The sequence below is a fragment of the Nyctibius grandis genome, chromosome 6, assembly GCF_013368605.1.
Source record: "Nyctibius grandis isolate bNycGra1 chromosome 6, bNycGra1.pri, whole genome shotgun sequence".
NCBI lineage: Eukaryota > Metazoa > Chordata > Aves > Nyctibiiformes > Nyctibiidae > Nyctibius > Nyctibius grandis.
This window is the reverse complement of record NC_090663.1, coordinates 29,199,495-29,215,707: the sequence shown is the minus strand read 5'-3', so window position 1 is coordinate 29,215,707 and position 16,213 is coordinate 29,199,495. Positions and strand designations below refer to the sequence as shown.

The window sequence follows — 16,213 nt, the reverse complement described above, 5'->3', positions numbered from 1 at the left end:
GATAGAGAAATGCAGCCAGGTTTAGGCCCTGAGTTCTACTGGCAAGAGCAATTGTACATCTCTCTTCCAACACATGGGCACAAGTCTGTGCTCTAATACATTCCAGCAGCACAGCCTGAAAGTACATGCATCAGAAATCTGCGTGCAGGTGAGCTGCGGCTCCAGCTAAAAACAAATAAATAAAAATTAAAAAACCTACTGCTTAAATAGAGTACAAATTCAGTTGCTTCATGGTAAAGAATCCAGATGCTAACGTGTTCCAAATCAGAATCTGTGTCTGGCATCTGGATCCTAATGGCAGCTGACTTTCTTTTCTGCTCTGAATCACCACAATTCCATTGTCAAGCTAGAGAGCACGTTAAGCTTCTCTGAAAATCGAGATCCCAGCGTGCCGTGCCCCAGCTAAGCAGCAGGACATCAAGTACCGCATTTGTGTCCCACCAGCGCCTGTTAGATTCGTACCACCAGCACTGCTAAACACTTGTTTCTTTAATGCCCTCAATTAAATCCCCCCCTTCCCTCATGGTAAAGGCATGCTGATGTATTGAAGACGGTGAAAAATGCTGTCACATGCATCCTCCCGGATGCTACTTTTGGAAAGACTACCACCATTCTGGCACTCTGCAAGTGCCGATCGGAGCGACAGGATAAGGGAGGCAGAAGGATTTGGGGGAGGCTGGTTTTAGAGGGCGGGGCAGGGGGGGCGAATCCAAAGCGAACCAAAAAAGCCACCCAGCCGAGGCGAGGGGAGGAGCCGGGGTAGGGGCTTGGCTCTTCCCTGGGCTGAGCCTAGCAGCGCGGCAGCGCTTTGCCAGGTGGCAGCTGCCTCCAGCGGCCGCCCGGCTTTGAGGCCAGTACGGCTGCGGGCCCCCGCGCCCCCCGCCGCCGCCGGGCGGAGCGCACGGCCAGGCGAGGCGAGGCGAGGCGAGGCGGGGCGGGGCAGGGGCAGGGGCAGCGGCAGCGGCAGCGCATCGGGTCGGGTCGGGTCAGGTCGCGCCGCGCTGCGCCGGGGTATCCCTGCCCGCAGCCCAGCCCGGCCCGCCGCCGCGGCAGCGAGGGGGCGCCGCGGGGCAGGTGAGGGCCGGGGCCGGGCCCCGGGGCCGTTGCCACCCGCTGCCGTGCCGTGCCGGAGGGGCGGCGGGAGCAGCGGCTCCGTCCAGGCGCTTCCGGGCGCGCCGGGCGGCGGCGGCGGCGGCGGCGGCGGAGGAGGAGGAGGAGGATAAGGAGGGGTGGGGTGGGTGGAGGGGAGGGAGGCAGGCCGCCTTTTTTAGGAGGGAGACCCTCCTTCGCGGCGGCCCGCTCGCAGCCATGGCTTTGAAGGAGGCGGGCGGCAGCATCCTGCCCATCAGCGACATGGTGTCGGGGCCGTCGGGCTCGCCGTTCCCTGAGGTGGTGGAGCTGAACGTGGGGGGCCAGGTGTACGTGACGAGGCACTCCACGCTGCTCAGCGTCCCGGACAGCACGCTGGCCACCATGTTCTCCCCGTGCCGGGGCGGCCCGGCGGCGGCCCGCCAGCTGCCCAGGGACAGCCGGGCGCGCTTCTTCATCGACCGCGACGGCTTCCTCTTCAGGTACGTGCTGGATTACCTGCGGGACAAGCAGCTGGCGCTGCCCGAGCACTTCCCCGAGAAGGAGCGGCTCCTGCGGGAGGCCGAGTACTTCCAGCTCGGCGACCTGGTGAAGCTGCTGTCGCCCAAGGTCACCAAGCAGAGCTCGCTCAACGACGAGGGCTGCCAGAGCGACCTGGAGGACAGCAACTCGCAGGGCAGCAGCGACCGGCTGCAGCGGGCGGCGCTGGACAAGCGCTCGGGCTTCCTCACCGTGGGCTACCGCGGCTCCTACACCACGGTGCGGGATAACCAGGCGGACGCCAAGTTCCGCCGCGTCGCCCGCATCATGGTGTGCGGCAGGATCGCCCTGGCCAAGGAGGTCTTCGGAGAGACCCTCAACGAGAGCCGCGACCCCGACCGCCCCCCCGAGAAGTACACCTCCCGCTTCTACCTCAAGTTCACCTACCTGGAGCAAGCCTTCGACCGGCTCTCCGAGGCGGGTTTCCACATGGTGGCTTGCAACTCCACCGGCACTGCCGCCTTCATCAACCAGTACAGGGACGACAAGATCTGGAGCAGCTACACCGAGTACATCTTCTTCAGTAAGTGCTGCCCGCGCCCCTGCTGCCCCCGGCCGTCCCCGGGTGGGTGCATGGCGGTGTGCAGTTACAAGTGCATCTGCACCCCCATACTCCAGCCCTTGCCGTCCGAAAGCAAAGCGTAGCTCGAGAGCAATCGGGGCTGCCCCTTCTGCCCCCTCTTTCGGCGCTGTCACCGCCACAGTTCAAATTTTATTCTGTGCATTGGCGGGGCGGGACAGGGCTGCCGAATGCCCCGTCCGGAGCGCGGCGAGGGAGCAGCTCTCCCGCTCCTTGAAGCAATCGGGGGCTGCCCCCACTTTCTGGTGCCGAGTGTGCACCGAGGAGAACCAGCCCCCCCGTACCGCCTGCCCCGTCTCGGGGTACCCCAGGGGGGAGTCGCGCCGGTGCCGGATCGGGGGCTGCGGCGTCGCGGGGGCCGGGGGGGGGGGGGGGGTCCCGGCCCCGCTGGCCTGGCCGGGCCGGCGGGGGGTGCGGGGCGCGGTGCGGGGCGCAGCGCTGGCTCCGCGGCGGCGAGTTGCGGCGGTCCCTCCCAGCGAGGCGGTGCGGGGATTGCAACGGCGGAGCCCGGAGCAAGGAAGGGTTTTAATATTTTATCGCTGCGTTCCCCTCGCGAGTGAGCGAACTGCGCCTGGGCACGGTCTCCGTGAGGGAAGGGACAGCGAGGGCACAGCCAGCTTCCTAAGCAAGAAAGAGTCTGGCTCCAAGCGGAAGAAAAAAAAATGAAAAAAAGAAAATAACTACTTCGTACCAGTACACAGCTCCTAAGCAACTCCGCTAGTTGGCTGTGGGTAGCCTGAAAGGTTTCAAGTCGCTCGCAAACCGGAAAATCTAGAGATGACGAATGAGTTTCTATCTGGCAAAGCAGGTAGTGCTATGTAGGGCGCTGGCTGGGCAGTGGTTTTGGGTGATGAAACCGCAGCTGGATGGAGAACACCAGCTCTTGGAAGAGATTTATCTTTGAAAGGCAGAGGCAGCCTTGAACATTACAAGTGCGTTTGAGAGTCAAGTAAGCCTGTGGAAGAGAGAGGTGTTCTCCATTCATTTCTTCCTTCTCCTGCCTCTGTGTGGTCTCATGCTCCTTGAGCGCAGGAAGGATGCTTTGGTAGAGCATCTGCCTGCCTCTGTGGTGAGGTGGGACATGCAGCCTCTAATTAACTTCACTAGTAGCGCAGCTAAACAGAAGCAACCTGTTTTGCTTGCAAAACTGGACCTAGGCACAGTATTTAATAGAGGAGGGAAATGTGAATGGTTTTCTACTCAGAGAAGAAATTTATTAAATAGTTTACATTGCTGTATATTATATAGGTGGTGACCACCCTTTGCTGAGCAGACTTAAGTACACCAAATCAGTCTTCAAAACTGTATTAAAACAGTTTTTGAAGATTCGTTGCATAACCTATCACTGATTGTATTTCATTAGGAGATGTAAAAACTGAGCTGTAGAGGAGCTTTTCATTCTTCTGGGTGGACTTTTATCAAGTATTTTACATGATTATTAAATCTCCTTTCTGAGAAAAATGGATGTACTGATTTTCTAAATAGTAGAAATTCCTTATTGTTATTGCCAAGACTATGAAATAGTCTGTTCTGTTTGCTCAGAAATAGATTTGTAAGTGCATAATTATTTGTGTGCATTTGTGATGCTCATAACGTTTTGGATTATTTTTTGTGTATGTTATGCTGAGGTTGTTGTATAGAACAGTGCTCTAATTCAGATCAGTGTTCCAAATTAATCCCTGATGTAATACCACTGATTTACATGGAATAATGCCAGAGATGAATTGGATGCTGTATGTCATGCTTTTGTTTTGATTTTTAGTCTTCCAACTTACGAAGTTGTGAAAAGTAAAACAGTTAATTACTTAAATTGATACAGTTAACTGAAAATTTATTGTTTTGCTTAATGTTTTTGGGTGTGTGTGTGTTTTTTCACTTCTGAGTGCAAAAAATGGCTGAGATAAAAGTAGGCTGAAAAGACAGGGAGCATATTTTAATTTTGGTTGATTGTTATGCATTTAGCAACCTTTTTGTTGAACAATTTTATACATTTTTATATGATTAGGTAGATTTTTCTGTAATACAGCAACATGGAGGCAAAACTTAACTCTCCAAAACAGGAAGAGAAACAAGTAAAACACAATGCCTGAAGTAATGCTTTTGTTTGTTTGTTTTTTTAAACTGACTAAATGTCCAGTTGATGGAGACTGTTGATAAAACAATACTTTATTATTATTGTTATTATTACATGACCTGGATGGATTGGGTGCTCGCTGCTGCTTTGCTGGACTGCTGCACAATAATCCGTCAAAGGGAGAGCAAACCTTGGAAACCTTAGTGCTCTGTAAAGGGGTGAGAAGAGTGGTCAGAGTTACAACCTGTAGGCTCTCCAACAGCATTACCCAGGACCATATTCTTTCCTCACTCACAAACCGAGCTTAATACTCAGAGAAGAGCAGTCACTTTTCAATTTATTCCTTGCCACGTGTCGCCATGAACCCCAGAAAGGAGGCAGTTCTGGTTGGGAGGTTGCTGATTTCAAGAGCTCTCATGGAGAATGTCCAACCCTGGACTATGCCTCACAGACAAAAATATCAAGACAAAAAACTTTGGGGAGCCTATTCTGGTTTTGGCCATTGCCTGAGACTTAATTTGGTGCTAGCAGAGAAGAAACCTAGTTTTATGTTCCACTGGAAAAAGCCCTGGCTGCATTTGCATTTGTTACTCACAGCAAGACGTCTGCAAGCAGCAACTGTATTAGTTGCTGGTCTGTAATTCTGTAGCAGCCAGACAAACATCTCTTTCACTGTTTCTCCTGAGGACTTGTGGACAACTCTGTTTTCTAGTAATGGTAGATAGCAAAGTGATTGGAAAAATGTATGAGGATACATACATTCTGCCCATTTCCTTAGGTCATGAGTAGCTGAATGAGTTTCTCACTGAGAGCTACTAAGGAGTATTTGAAGGCCAAAGGTTTAATCTATGGCTTGTGGAACAGATTTCAGGTCTCTCTCTTGTGTATCTCAAGACTTCAGTAGGTATTTTGAGTTGAAATGACCATCTATCACTTTTTTAGAAATGGAAATTATATTCTTATATGTTCTGGCAGATGAAATTCACCTTGGATACTACATATATATTTAATTTATGGATTGCTTAATATTTAGGGATGAATTAGTTGTTGCAGGCTAATTCTGATTGAAGAACCAGAGGTTGTTTGAAACTGCTTACCAGGAAATAATGCTTCAGCCTTTGGTGACATGTCCTGAGAAGTACAGAGACAGACTTTCCTTCTTAGTATTCATAATTCCTATAAAAACATTAGGTTCTTTGTCCTCAGTGGTGTGCAACCTATCATGTATGCAATGACAGCTTCATTTGTCTACACAGTTACTACATGGCCAGAATTTAACTTGCACCTTGCATTGGTGGCTTAGTTTGGAAAAGTGCTGACAGATCTGTTCCATGTGTCCATTACAAATCCTGTCTCTTAACGTTCAATAAAAGGAGTATATTTTTATGTGGTAGCATAAAGGCTCTACCACAGTGTACCACAAACTTCCCCCCCTGCCTCCCCCATAGCTTGGCTCCATGCTATTGAAGCTCTCACCTTAGTACATGTGAGGATGACTTGGGGTCAGTTAACGTGACGTGAAATGCATATGCAGTTTGGGAAAGAGTCTCAAATTCTTTTGCTGCTTAGTCTCAAGCTGCCATAGAGGACCACTGATTAATTACCTGTTGGTGCGCAGTAGGTGATGGCCTTCATAAAAGTTGCTTCAAGCTGGAGACAGGAGACCAGAAGCCAGGAGACCTTGCTTCATGTGGTTGCAGGGAACATAACAGACCTCCTGTCAGCTGGTCTCTGTGAGGAAAGGGTGCGATTTACATTTTTAAGTGTTGTTTTTTTTTTTTGCTTGTTTTGTTTTGTGTTTTTTTTTGTTTTGGTTTGTTTTTGTTTTTTTTTTTGTGCTTCACTGTATCTCTCAGTACTGGTGTGTAATGCAGGATTGCCTTTGTATACTGTTTTTTTTCTTCTGTAGAATCTAATTGGTCTTAATGGATTTTACGTTTAACATCTGCTACGTAGTCTGACTTATGGGTGTTGAGAGCATCGTGCTCAGCTGGAAGCTTTCTGTACTGAACTGATATGTTTATTGTAAGAAGAATGCAGTAATATTTCATGAAAAAACTTTGACGTGTTCTATTTTGACATTCCAGTTTCACATGTGACAGTTTCTGTTTCCTTGTCTCTTGTTTTTTTTTGTAACAGGTGACATTTGCTTGAATTTATGGTGCTTATTTTCCACTTGAAGTCACAGCACTCTGAGATTATATTGGTTGCTGTGGCAATTGTCATAAAAAAGTGATAATAGTTCTGTAATCAGTGGGGAATAAGCAGCTGGAAGCAATGAACTTTTAGGAAACAATATAGTATTTTGAAAAAACAAAACCCCCAAACCCAAACAAAACTACACCACCAAACCCTCAAAAAACCCCACCCACAACAACAACAAAACCCAACCACCATTGTTTGTGTCTTTGCAATGAAAAGGAGAAGAAAACAGAAGAAACACGGGGAACAAACCTGTGTAAAATACTTCGTGGTGTTAGTTGCTCTGTGAATGCCAAATCCAGTTCAACATCCCACTGGGATAGCGAGGGGATGGTGCGTCAGCAAATAACCCTAAACTGCTCTTCTGAGGGCAGAGTGGTATGAGAGCCATCCTGCAAGTGGTTTCTGTGGCCATGCTAAGCTGCTTTCCTTCCATCACTGCTTATTTGGTGGAGTTTTTGCTACATGGAGTGTGTCTGTGCTGTTTGTTTTTTTTTTTTTAATATGTAACAAATATGTCTGAAACATGCTAGGCTGAGGAGAGAAAGGAGACCAAGACAAAAGTAAAACAAGGGTATTGCTTCAATGTGGCACCTTAAGGTAAAGGTGGATAATTTAGTTTGAGCCTGAACCAGAGCCTCAAAGATTGGAGTACAAATTTTTGCTGGTACAGGCGGACATGAAGGATTAAATCAGTATCACAAGCACAATGTAGAAAAGCTTCAGTTTTCTGACAGTATCAAGATCTAGGAACATTGTTTCTGGTAGGACTGTTGAGCAAAGCCCTTTGAAGAGAGATTCTGTAATCAGTCCTGTGACTTTGGAAAACTGACGTAAAACTTTAGGATATTCTGCCTTACGATTCGAGCTCAACTCCTAATACAATTTAAAAATAAATAAATAATAGACTACTCTTTATCTTGTCATTCTTTCAAAATATATGTCCCTGTATGTAAAGGGATGAATCAAAGTGTACAGTCATCAGTTACTAATATAAGCATATCTTTCTCGTGCCACCACTTGACAAAACGTGTGATAATCTAGACTGCTAAAACTGGTATTCTGATTTTAGTCATTGTTTCAACCAAGAGACTCTATTTGAGAATGATTTTAAAACCTGAGGTTAAAAAGAAATTTGAACAAATTTGGCTTTTTAATAAATAAATAATGAAAACAACCTGCATCCCTCTACAGCTTGTGTAAAGACACTGTTGCAGTGAAAAACTATGCCAGGAACCTTTTGCTTTTTCATATGCTTCGGTAGGAATACGCAAGACTTAATACAATTTGTGATCACATTTTAATCATTATATCCAATTTTTGCTCTTATTACAATAAAATCATATTTGTAAGTACTGTAGAGTCACTTTAATATTTGGAGCTGAGGATTAGAACTGTTGTGCAGTATTTTAAAAGCAAAATTAGAGATTAACTGAGTAAATCAGCTATCCTAGATATTATATACCAGGATCAATACCAAATAAGCAATAAGCATCTTGATACAAGCAGCTGTTATTTCTGACATAGGGAAATGGAAACACAGTGGTTTTGATATTATCCCAGACTTGTACTTCTTGTGGATTACTTGGGAACAAAGTAACAGTGTTGGAGAAGCTGACTTTGCTGGATCTGTAATATTTTGCAGGAAAACTGCTGCTTAGTGTCAGATCACTTCATACATTTTCAAGGATTTATGACAGTAGTTGCAGGGAACCGTTTACTTTTCCACAGTAGGATGAGCAAATATTTATTTTTTCTTTATTGTCAACATGAACTTCTAGTTATCTACTGTTCAAGCACTGAATTTATGTGTACAAAAGTTTTCCATATAATATCGTTCCAGGCACATGACTTAAAACATTACTGCTAATAAAATACATTTTGCAATATAATTGCGTTCTCTGTATGATATGGCTGGTATTTTGCTGCTGGTTTTCTCCTTTGCAGCAAATACCATATATATTATATTGTGATGAGAATTTGTGTGGTGATCAAAAATTCACTAAGATTTGCACCAAGAGGGAGTTCATTGATTCTCACGTTATTGTCTTTCTGCCAGAGTTCCACATTTAAACATAGGTCTCCAGAAATAAAAAACTGCTCAGGCAGCTCACACAGATGTCAAAAGTAATATGCTACGGGCGTGAGGAGAGAAGTGGCAGAATGAAAGGCCCTCTTCTTGGTCCAGCTGAACATCAGCATGGCCTGAACAAAGCGACCAGAAGTAATTGGTTGTGTTTTGGTGTGTTATCAGTTTAAGGGCAAGATCTTTGGTGAGCCAGATACCTTGATGGGCAAAGAAGGAAAGCGTGTAAGGTGGTATGCACCCATCTCATGTCTCTGGGGTCGTGGGATGCACGAGAGCGATGTGGTGCCCAGTGTGGCTTGCAGCCTATGTTGTCTCAGCAGCTAGGCAGATCCTGGGTGTCGCTGCGGGAGAAGTGGATAGCATGGCCATAGACTTCCCCTCTGATTTTCTGTCTCTAGTTCTGAATTACTGCCAGAGTCATGTAAGAAGTCTGTTAGAGAGTTAAGTTGACCAAGGTCATGTCTGCAGGGGTTTTCCATGCCACGGGGTAATTATTTGGTTGGTAGTTATTTGGCTTGGTATAATTGTTGAAAAAAGCTGGAGTCACTATACCAGCTAACATCCTAACCTGGCACACTGATGTTATTTTTATATCTGAGGATGATTTTATTTCATTTCTGCTCACAAGACCTTTATTTCTTAAAGCAGGTGGAGTACTAATGGCACTCTCAAATCATGGCGCTTTTATAAACTGAGCCACTGGAAGTCCAGTGGAAAATCCTTAAAAAAAAATTACCAGGCAATTTTCATTTTTCTTTAGCCAGTCAAATGCTTAATGATGGTTTTCCTGGGGAGGTCATTCACTCCAGCTTGATAAAACTGCATGTTCTTTTTGGGAAGAGGTAATTTATACTCTACTTAAAATTCATATATTGACTAACTGTTAGGAGAAAAAAGTGCTATGTCTAAAATGAAGTTATCATTCTCAGTAGAGTTTAGGTACTTTTCTTTAAATGTTTTGTATTATTTTTATTTTTGAACAAGTAATGGCCATTTTAAGTTTAGCTTTTGCCTCATATAAATTCAGGATTATTCAGTGAATTTATTATTTTTCTTTTTTTCTTTGACCTAAATGGGATTAATCATTTAAATAGGGACTAACAGTGTGTGCAACTTGCACTCAAGTCCCATTCACAGTTGCAAGACAGACCTTCACTGGGACTGAAGCAGCAAATAGTCTTGAGCTAGTCTTTCGCATAAAAGTGAAATTCAAACTACATGAGTGATTATTTGGTTTCACAGTTGTTTCTAGTACACATAATCCTGGCAGGACGTAAGCAGTGATGTTTTGTAATTTTCATGGCACTTGTAGAAACTAATGCCATTCCGTTTTCATTGCATTTTATCACGTTGTGGTAACAAAACTTGTCATGTTTGTTACATTTTGACAGTTTAGCTTCAGAAGGCATATTTAAATTAAAGAGTGCATCTTGCTGCAAGGTGTCATTCCATTTATATCATCGCATCTCTAAATATTTTCAGGACTTCACCACACATATGTAAATATCACAGTGGTGTTAATGAGAGTTTCATGTTTCTAGCAACAAGATGAATACAATGCTTTAAAAACGTTTATGCAAATATTATTTCTTCTTTATGGAATGACTTCTATCTTGATACTGACTTTGCCAAAGTTGCTCAAAACAGGATTCAAAGAGAGGGAGCAGCATGTTTACCCATTCTTTGCCCTGTGGGCCCTGCCTGGCCATAAGCAGCATCAGAACTGCTCTCAGTTACAGCTGGTGCAATGATTCCTTCATCAACATTTTGCAGCTGAGAGTAGTTGGGTCAAAATTTAGTTGTTCCCTTTCTCATTGCTCCCCATATGCCTGAGGCCTATGGCAGGGGCTCTGAGCAAAAGAGTTACAGAGACGGGGCTGCTGCCTCCGGGGGACTGCCACCGCCTCTGGGCTTTGTGCACGTCAGGTTTGCTTTGTACTGCTCGAGTCATGTACCCTGTGCCTGACCTGTTTTCTGTTCCAATGACATGCACTTAGTGAATAAAGAAAACTGGAATGGTTTATAGAATAAAAAATAATGGTACTTTCTTTTGAAGGGAATACTACAACACTTACAATTTAAATAACTCCATCCATAGACAACAACTCAATCACAAGTGCAAGCACATACGGCAGCAATAACTAATGAATTGAGGTAGATATTCTGCACGTCCCCTTTGGGGGACAAGGAGTGGGTTGAGGAACTGAAGAGAGGAATCACCACCATCATTAATTTTTATTAATGAAATTAAATATTCTAGGACTTCACTTAGCATATGTTTAGTTCTATTATACATAATACATACAGAAACATCCGCTTTGCATCAGCACAAAGGTATGGTTCAGAAATGAAATCAGTGTATTTTATTTTTTCTATAAGCGAATAACGATAACCTTCAGGTGCATTTTTATCTTTCATCTTTCATCCTTACTGGGTTTTACCCTTTAGTAGTATTAACAAATATTCCCAAAGAGACATGAGTTGGTGCTCAGGGACTCTTGTCACATTTTGTTGTAAACAGTCTCCTGCAACATAAGTTAATAGTGAAATTGTTTTATATTTCATAGGACATAGATGTTTGTAGGTTCTTGTAAGGGATACAACTATGTCAGTGTATTCCACGAAAGTTATTAAAAGTGTACTATCGTTCCAAAGGCTTTTTATCAGTGAATATTTTATATGTGTCTCAGGTATCTGTGAAGCTCTTTATGTTTGTTGAATAATAGGAGGAAAAAAGGCCCAGAATTGCATGTATACATGATTCTATAAATAAATTGTGTGCAAAACAGTTACTTTCATAACTTCTTCCTAACAGTTCAGTTAAACCAGATCTTTTGTCCTGTCTGTTACTCAAATCTCCATTAAAACCACCGTGCCTGCAAAACTTTGAGAGTAATGACAAATGTCTATTTCGTGGACATAAAAGTATTCTTTAATGCTTCTGGTTCTTAATCCAAGGTTCTTTCATTCTCATTGAAACTCATGAATACAAAATACTATGAAAATCAACTACAAAACAGTTAGAAGGCAGATAAAATAAGTCAGTAAAATAGAGTGCCAACAATTTAATCAGTGTAATGTGTAGATAATACAGTGGAGAAAGACTAAAACTAAACAACACTTTTTGCTAGTTTTTGTTATTAAACACATTTTCTTTCCCTTTCTTCTCACAGTCACCCATTTATAGCCAGTCACTTCTCACTATTATTCTCTTCAGACTGCTGTTACTATTTCTGTTGTTAATGCCTACTGTGGCTTTCGAGCTGATCTGAAACAAAGCAGAAACATGGCTGCTCTTGCCTTTCCACCTTTTTTTGTCTCTTTCCAGTGTTTGGAAATATAAATATCGCTCATTCTGTCCAATGTATATACCAATATACAGCTTTATAAAAGTACTATCAATATTGCTGAAGCTATGTGGACTTCAGGGGAAAAAAAAGGACCAAATAATTCAGCTATTTATGACGCGACATAGAATGGGACCATAGTTCAAGTAAGGTTGTGTCTGGCCTCTCTTACTTCCAAAATTTTGACATCAAATCCCACATTTGCTTTTCCGAGTGACTTACCCATTTGAAGTACCCCTTCTTTGGAGCAGGAATTGTCAGCATCTGTATGTGTAGATAAGCCTTATCATATTAAAAAGAGTAAACCAAAATTACATAAGGAATATAACTAAGACCACTGTGAACTGGCAATCCTGTTTGGAATTTTTACTTTCCCAGTGCTTGTAGACTTTAATCTTCTCTGTTAGCAATCCCTCAGAAAGCTGTGCATATTTACCTCTTTTTAGAGTTGTCATAGCTCACAAAAATAAATTTATGATCATTTTCTTTTTCCTATGAAATTTCTTCATGCTGTTGGTTTGTCTTTAGGGATGTAATAAATGAATATAATGTTTCTAAATGTGATAGGCAGAGATAGACAAAGTCTATGTGTTTTTGCTACAACTGCCCAAAAAACATCTGCAGTAACAGCGATACCCTTTGGCTTCAAAATAATCCTGTAATTCTTTAGGATAAAAGGGACAAACTTTTCAGAAATGTTTCAGTTACTCAGTAGGTGATATTTTGAGGACTATTGAAATTTTTGAAGTTTTACCTCATAACCTGCTAAGTTTATATCTTCCTATGCCTTTATGCTGCCTAGTAGTCTAGCCTTCAGTCATAACAGCTCACATTTTTATTCCTGTCCTTTTGGTATTTACCTTTTCCACCTGCAGCTGAAGTAGTTTGGTGTCTAAATTGGTGGAATTATGCCCCTAAATAATTGCATCTGTGATCACAATTAGTTACAGGAAGAAGAAAGTGCTCGTGGTAGAGGAGATTAGGTTAAACACTGTCTGTCTAATAAGATCCCTGGTGACTGACTTCTGGCAGTGCTTCCTTCCTAAATCCCGTTGCTGTGGATGAGATAATAATAAAAGCTGCGCGGCTTGTGCGAGTCCACGTCTTCAGAAGACGGTTTTGCTTTTCTGATTTGAGGGGTACGACACAGAGGAGCAAGCCTGAGCATCGTTCATCCTGGCCAAAAACACACGCGGGCCTCGTGGTGCCTTTGCGTCAGCCTGGCTTGGCGGGGCCCATGGATGGCCAGGGCAGGACTGTGGGGAGCTGGAGACCAGCCATGCTGCGGCCTTGGGGACTGCTGGTCCCAGGGGGCTGAAATGGCGCCCTGGGCAGGGTGTGGGGAGCCCCGAGGGGTGGGTCAGGGCCAGTACAGCCTGATGGTGCCCCCTGGGGCCTGGCATTGCAGTGACCACGTCTGCTTTCTGCAGGTGTCAGCCTCTTCTCCCAAGTAACAAGCGATAGGACGAGAGGAAACGGCCTCAAGTTGCACCAGGGGAGGTTCAGATTGGATATCAGGAAAAATTTCTCCACTGAAAGGGTTGTCAAGCATTGGAACAGGCTGCCCAGGGAAGTGGTGGAGTCCCCATCCCTGGAGGTATTGAAAAGGTGTGTAGTTGTGGTGCTTAGGGACATGGTTTAGTGGTGGACTTGGCAGTGTTAGGTTAATGGTTGAACTTGATATTAAAGGTCCTTTCCAACCAAACTGATTCTATGATTGTATGAAATAAGCCAAGAACTGCGTCCTCCAAGGTCCTCTGGCTGAGTGCCATCATCACAGACCTGTGTCAGGGCCTCAAAATACCAGGGCAATGATTCAGGGTGGGGTCTTCCACAATTTCGTGAACTTTTTAGGACATAAAATACATGAGAAATAACTCCTTGAGTTATTTTTATACCGGAAAAGCAAGGTGTTCTTGATCAAAGACACCAGTAAGGCAAGAGTTGCAACTAATATTTATTCAGTGGCGTGGCACGCTATTTCTGTTTCTGTGACCATGCTGCTGAAGTGGAGTAAATTTATTAGTAATCTTCATTTTAATAAAGTTAATCTAAATAGTCTTTAGATTTGGCTGTAAAATATGGAGGGAAAAGAGTGTCTGTTCTAAGCATTTGGTAACCTGGAAAAAAACACAGGAAAAAAATATTGATTTGTTTTTTATACTGCATAAAGATGTTTTATTTACAATTAATATTAATGATGAGACTGTATGCAAGCCTTTCTATATTGTCATGCTTATGATGCATAAAAGGTATGAAGGAGCTTGGGGGGTTGCTTAGCTGCACTTTCTGAAAACAGAAAAAATATTCTGAAGTTTGAGAAGATGCACTTTTTTAAAAAATATTTTTAATACACATTTCTGGAATCAGGGTTATCCTCTCATCAATAATGAGGCTACTAGCAAAAATAGTTATCCTTTTTAATGAACCATACAACAAATCACATTTGAAAATGAGTGTAAAACTGACCTCCAAATCAATGCTTGCGATCTTAAGTGTATTTTCAGAAAATTCAGCCAAGTTCAGTGAGAATTTCCATCTGCACTTTGAGTATCGGGCAGGCAGCAGAGAGAGACGAATTTAAATTTAGGCTGCTGGTTTGGAAAATTTAGTTCTTATCATCTCCGAGACTGGCAATAAACTGCATTTGTTTTGCTTCTTCCTTATCCTGTGGTTATGTTAGAGGTTTAGCAATACAGAAATTGACCTTTTACCAAAGTTCACCTTGATTTCTAGCAGTGGTTAGCTCCCAGTCATTAATTTGCTCAATTAAATCAGTTTATAACAGTGAAAACAATAGTGGTAAAAGCTATTTAATGTATTATCAAGCAGTCATATAGCAAGAGTATTGCAAGTTACTGGATAATTACTGCTGGTTCACTGTGGGTTGCCATAATTTCTATTCAAGAAAGTATGTGGTGTTAGACTGTGGATCAGTAAATTAAGGCTCTTAAATGTTACATGTGGTAGCCATATAACACTCCCAGCTTTCAAGCTTCTTAATAGATTTACAAGTTCCTTGATAAAAGGAAAAACATTTCCCCCATTAAGGCAGCCAGGTGTTGGAACAGGTTGTGCAGTGATGCTGTGCATGTTGTGCATCCTTGGAGATTTTCAAGACTTTTCTGGATCAAGCCCCAATAATGTGGTCTGACCTCATAGCTGACCATGCTTTTGAGCAGGAGGTTGGACTAGAAACCTCCTAAATTATCCTGTGATTCTCTTCTGTGATGTGATTTAACTTGGCATTGGCTATTTGAAATCACTTCTCAGGAAAGGAAGAGAAAACTGCTGCAGGTAAATGAAGTAGATACTAGAGAGCTATAAATTCTGATTACTCTGAAAATCACAAGCTTCAAAGTCTTAACTTTATGTTATATTTTTACTTACTTTTGTGTGTCCTACTTGTAGTAAGAATTGAAACAAATGCTTCAGGAGGAAGTTTCTTCCAGGATTTTCTGGCCCAAATGCAAAACCATAGAATGTTAAATAGGCCACAGATAAGAAAGTATCTGAAAAAATGTTCAAAATTACTTTTGGATAGCATTGTGGTTGTTGAGCACATGTTGCCTGAAGAAAGAAATCTCAAAAATTTAGCAAATCGCTATTATTTGAACATCTAACCATTTTTATTGTCATTCTCTAGACAGATTCTGTTGGTGCTATCTGTCACAAAGATGTCAGAGCACCCTGAATTTCTTTGGGTTTTTCCCCATTTTGGTATTTTTCATCAGCGTTGAGTTTCTTTAATGTGACACATTTTTTTGCTTGAGCTTTTCAGGCTCCGTATTTTTCCCCTAGCATAGCTTGAATCAATTTACATAGCAACTGCAAAGATGTTGAACAGGTTTTTTTTGTAGCCTGGAAAACTTAAAAAAAAATAAAGCAAACGTGAACAATGCTGAATTACTGTATAACATAATAGCAAGGTAGTTAATTATTAGGCTAGTTAAACAATTTGGGTTTTTTTCTTCTTGAAATTTTAATTTAAGAATGGAACATGAGGCACTAGTAACTAGGATTATACAAAAAATGTTGGATGTTCCTCTTGCTTTTCCTACATTTCTGAAAAGATTGCTGAAGTGGTGTGTCTGGAGACTCTTTTTGCTGTTAAAAATTCTTTTATGACAACATACTAAAACAGAAGTATTGCTTGCATTGATTGACACCTAATAGATAAATATATATATATACTCATACAGAAGAAGCATAATAAAAAGATCTTGACATGGGTCTTACATCAGTTGTAAGTTGTCAAAACACTTCCGACATCAATGAAATTATGTCAGTTA

At 42.8% G+C, this 16,213-nt stretch overlaps 1 protein-coding gene across 1 annotated transcript in view; it reads left to right on the top strand.

The window, feature by feature from the left end:
• The first annotated feature begins 1,308 nt into the window (after positions 1-1,308).
• The window catches only part of KCTD8 (potassium channel tetramerization domain containing 8), a 97,722-nt gene continuing 82,817 nt past the window's right edge, over positions 1,309-16,213 (top strand). Inside the window, exon 1 of the mRNA XM_068403941.1 lies at positions 1,309-2,152. Within this exon, the coding sequence (XP_068260042.1) occupies positions 1,309-2,152 (844 nt within the window). The remainder of the gene's footprint in view (positions 2,153-16,213) is intronic.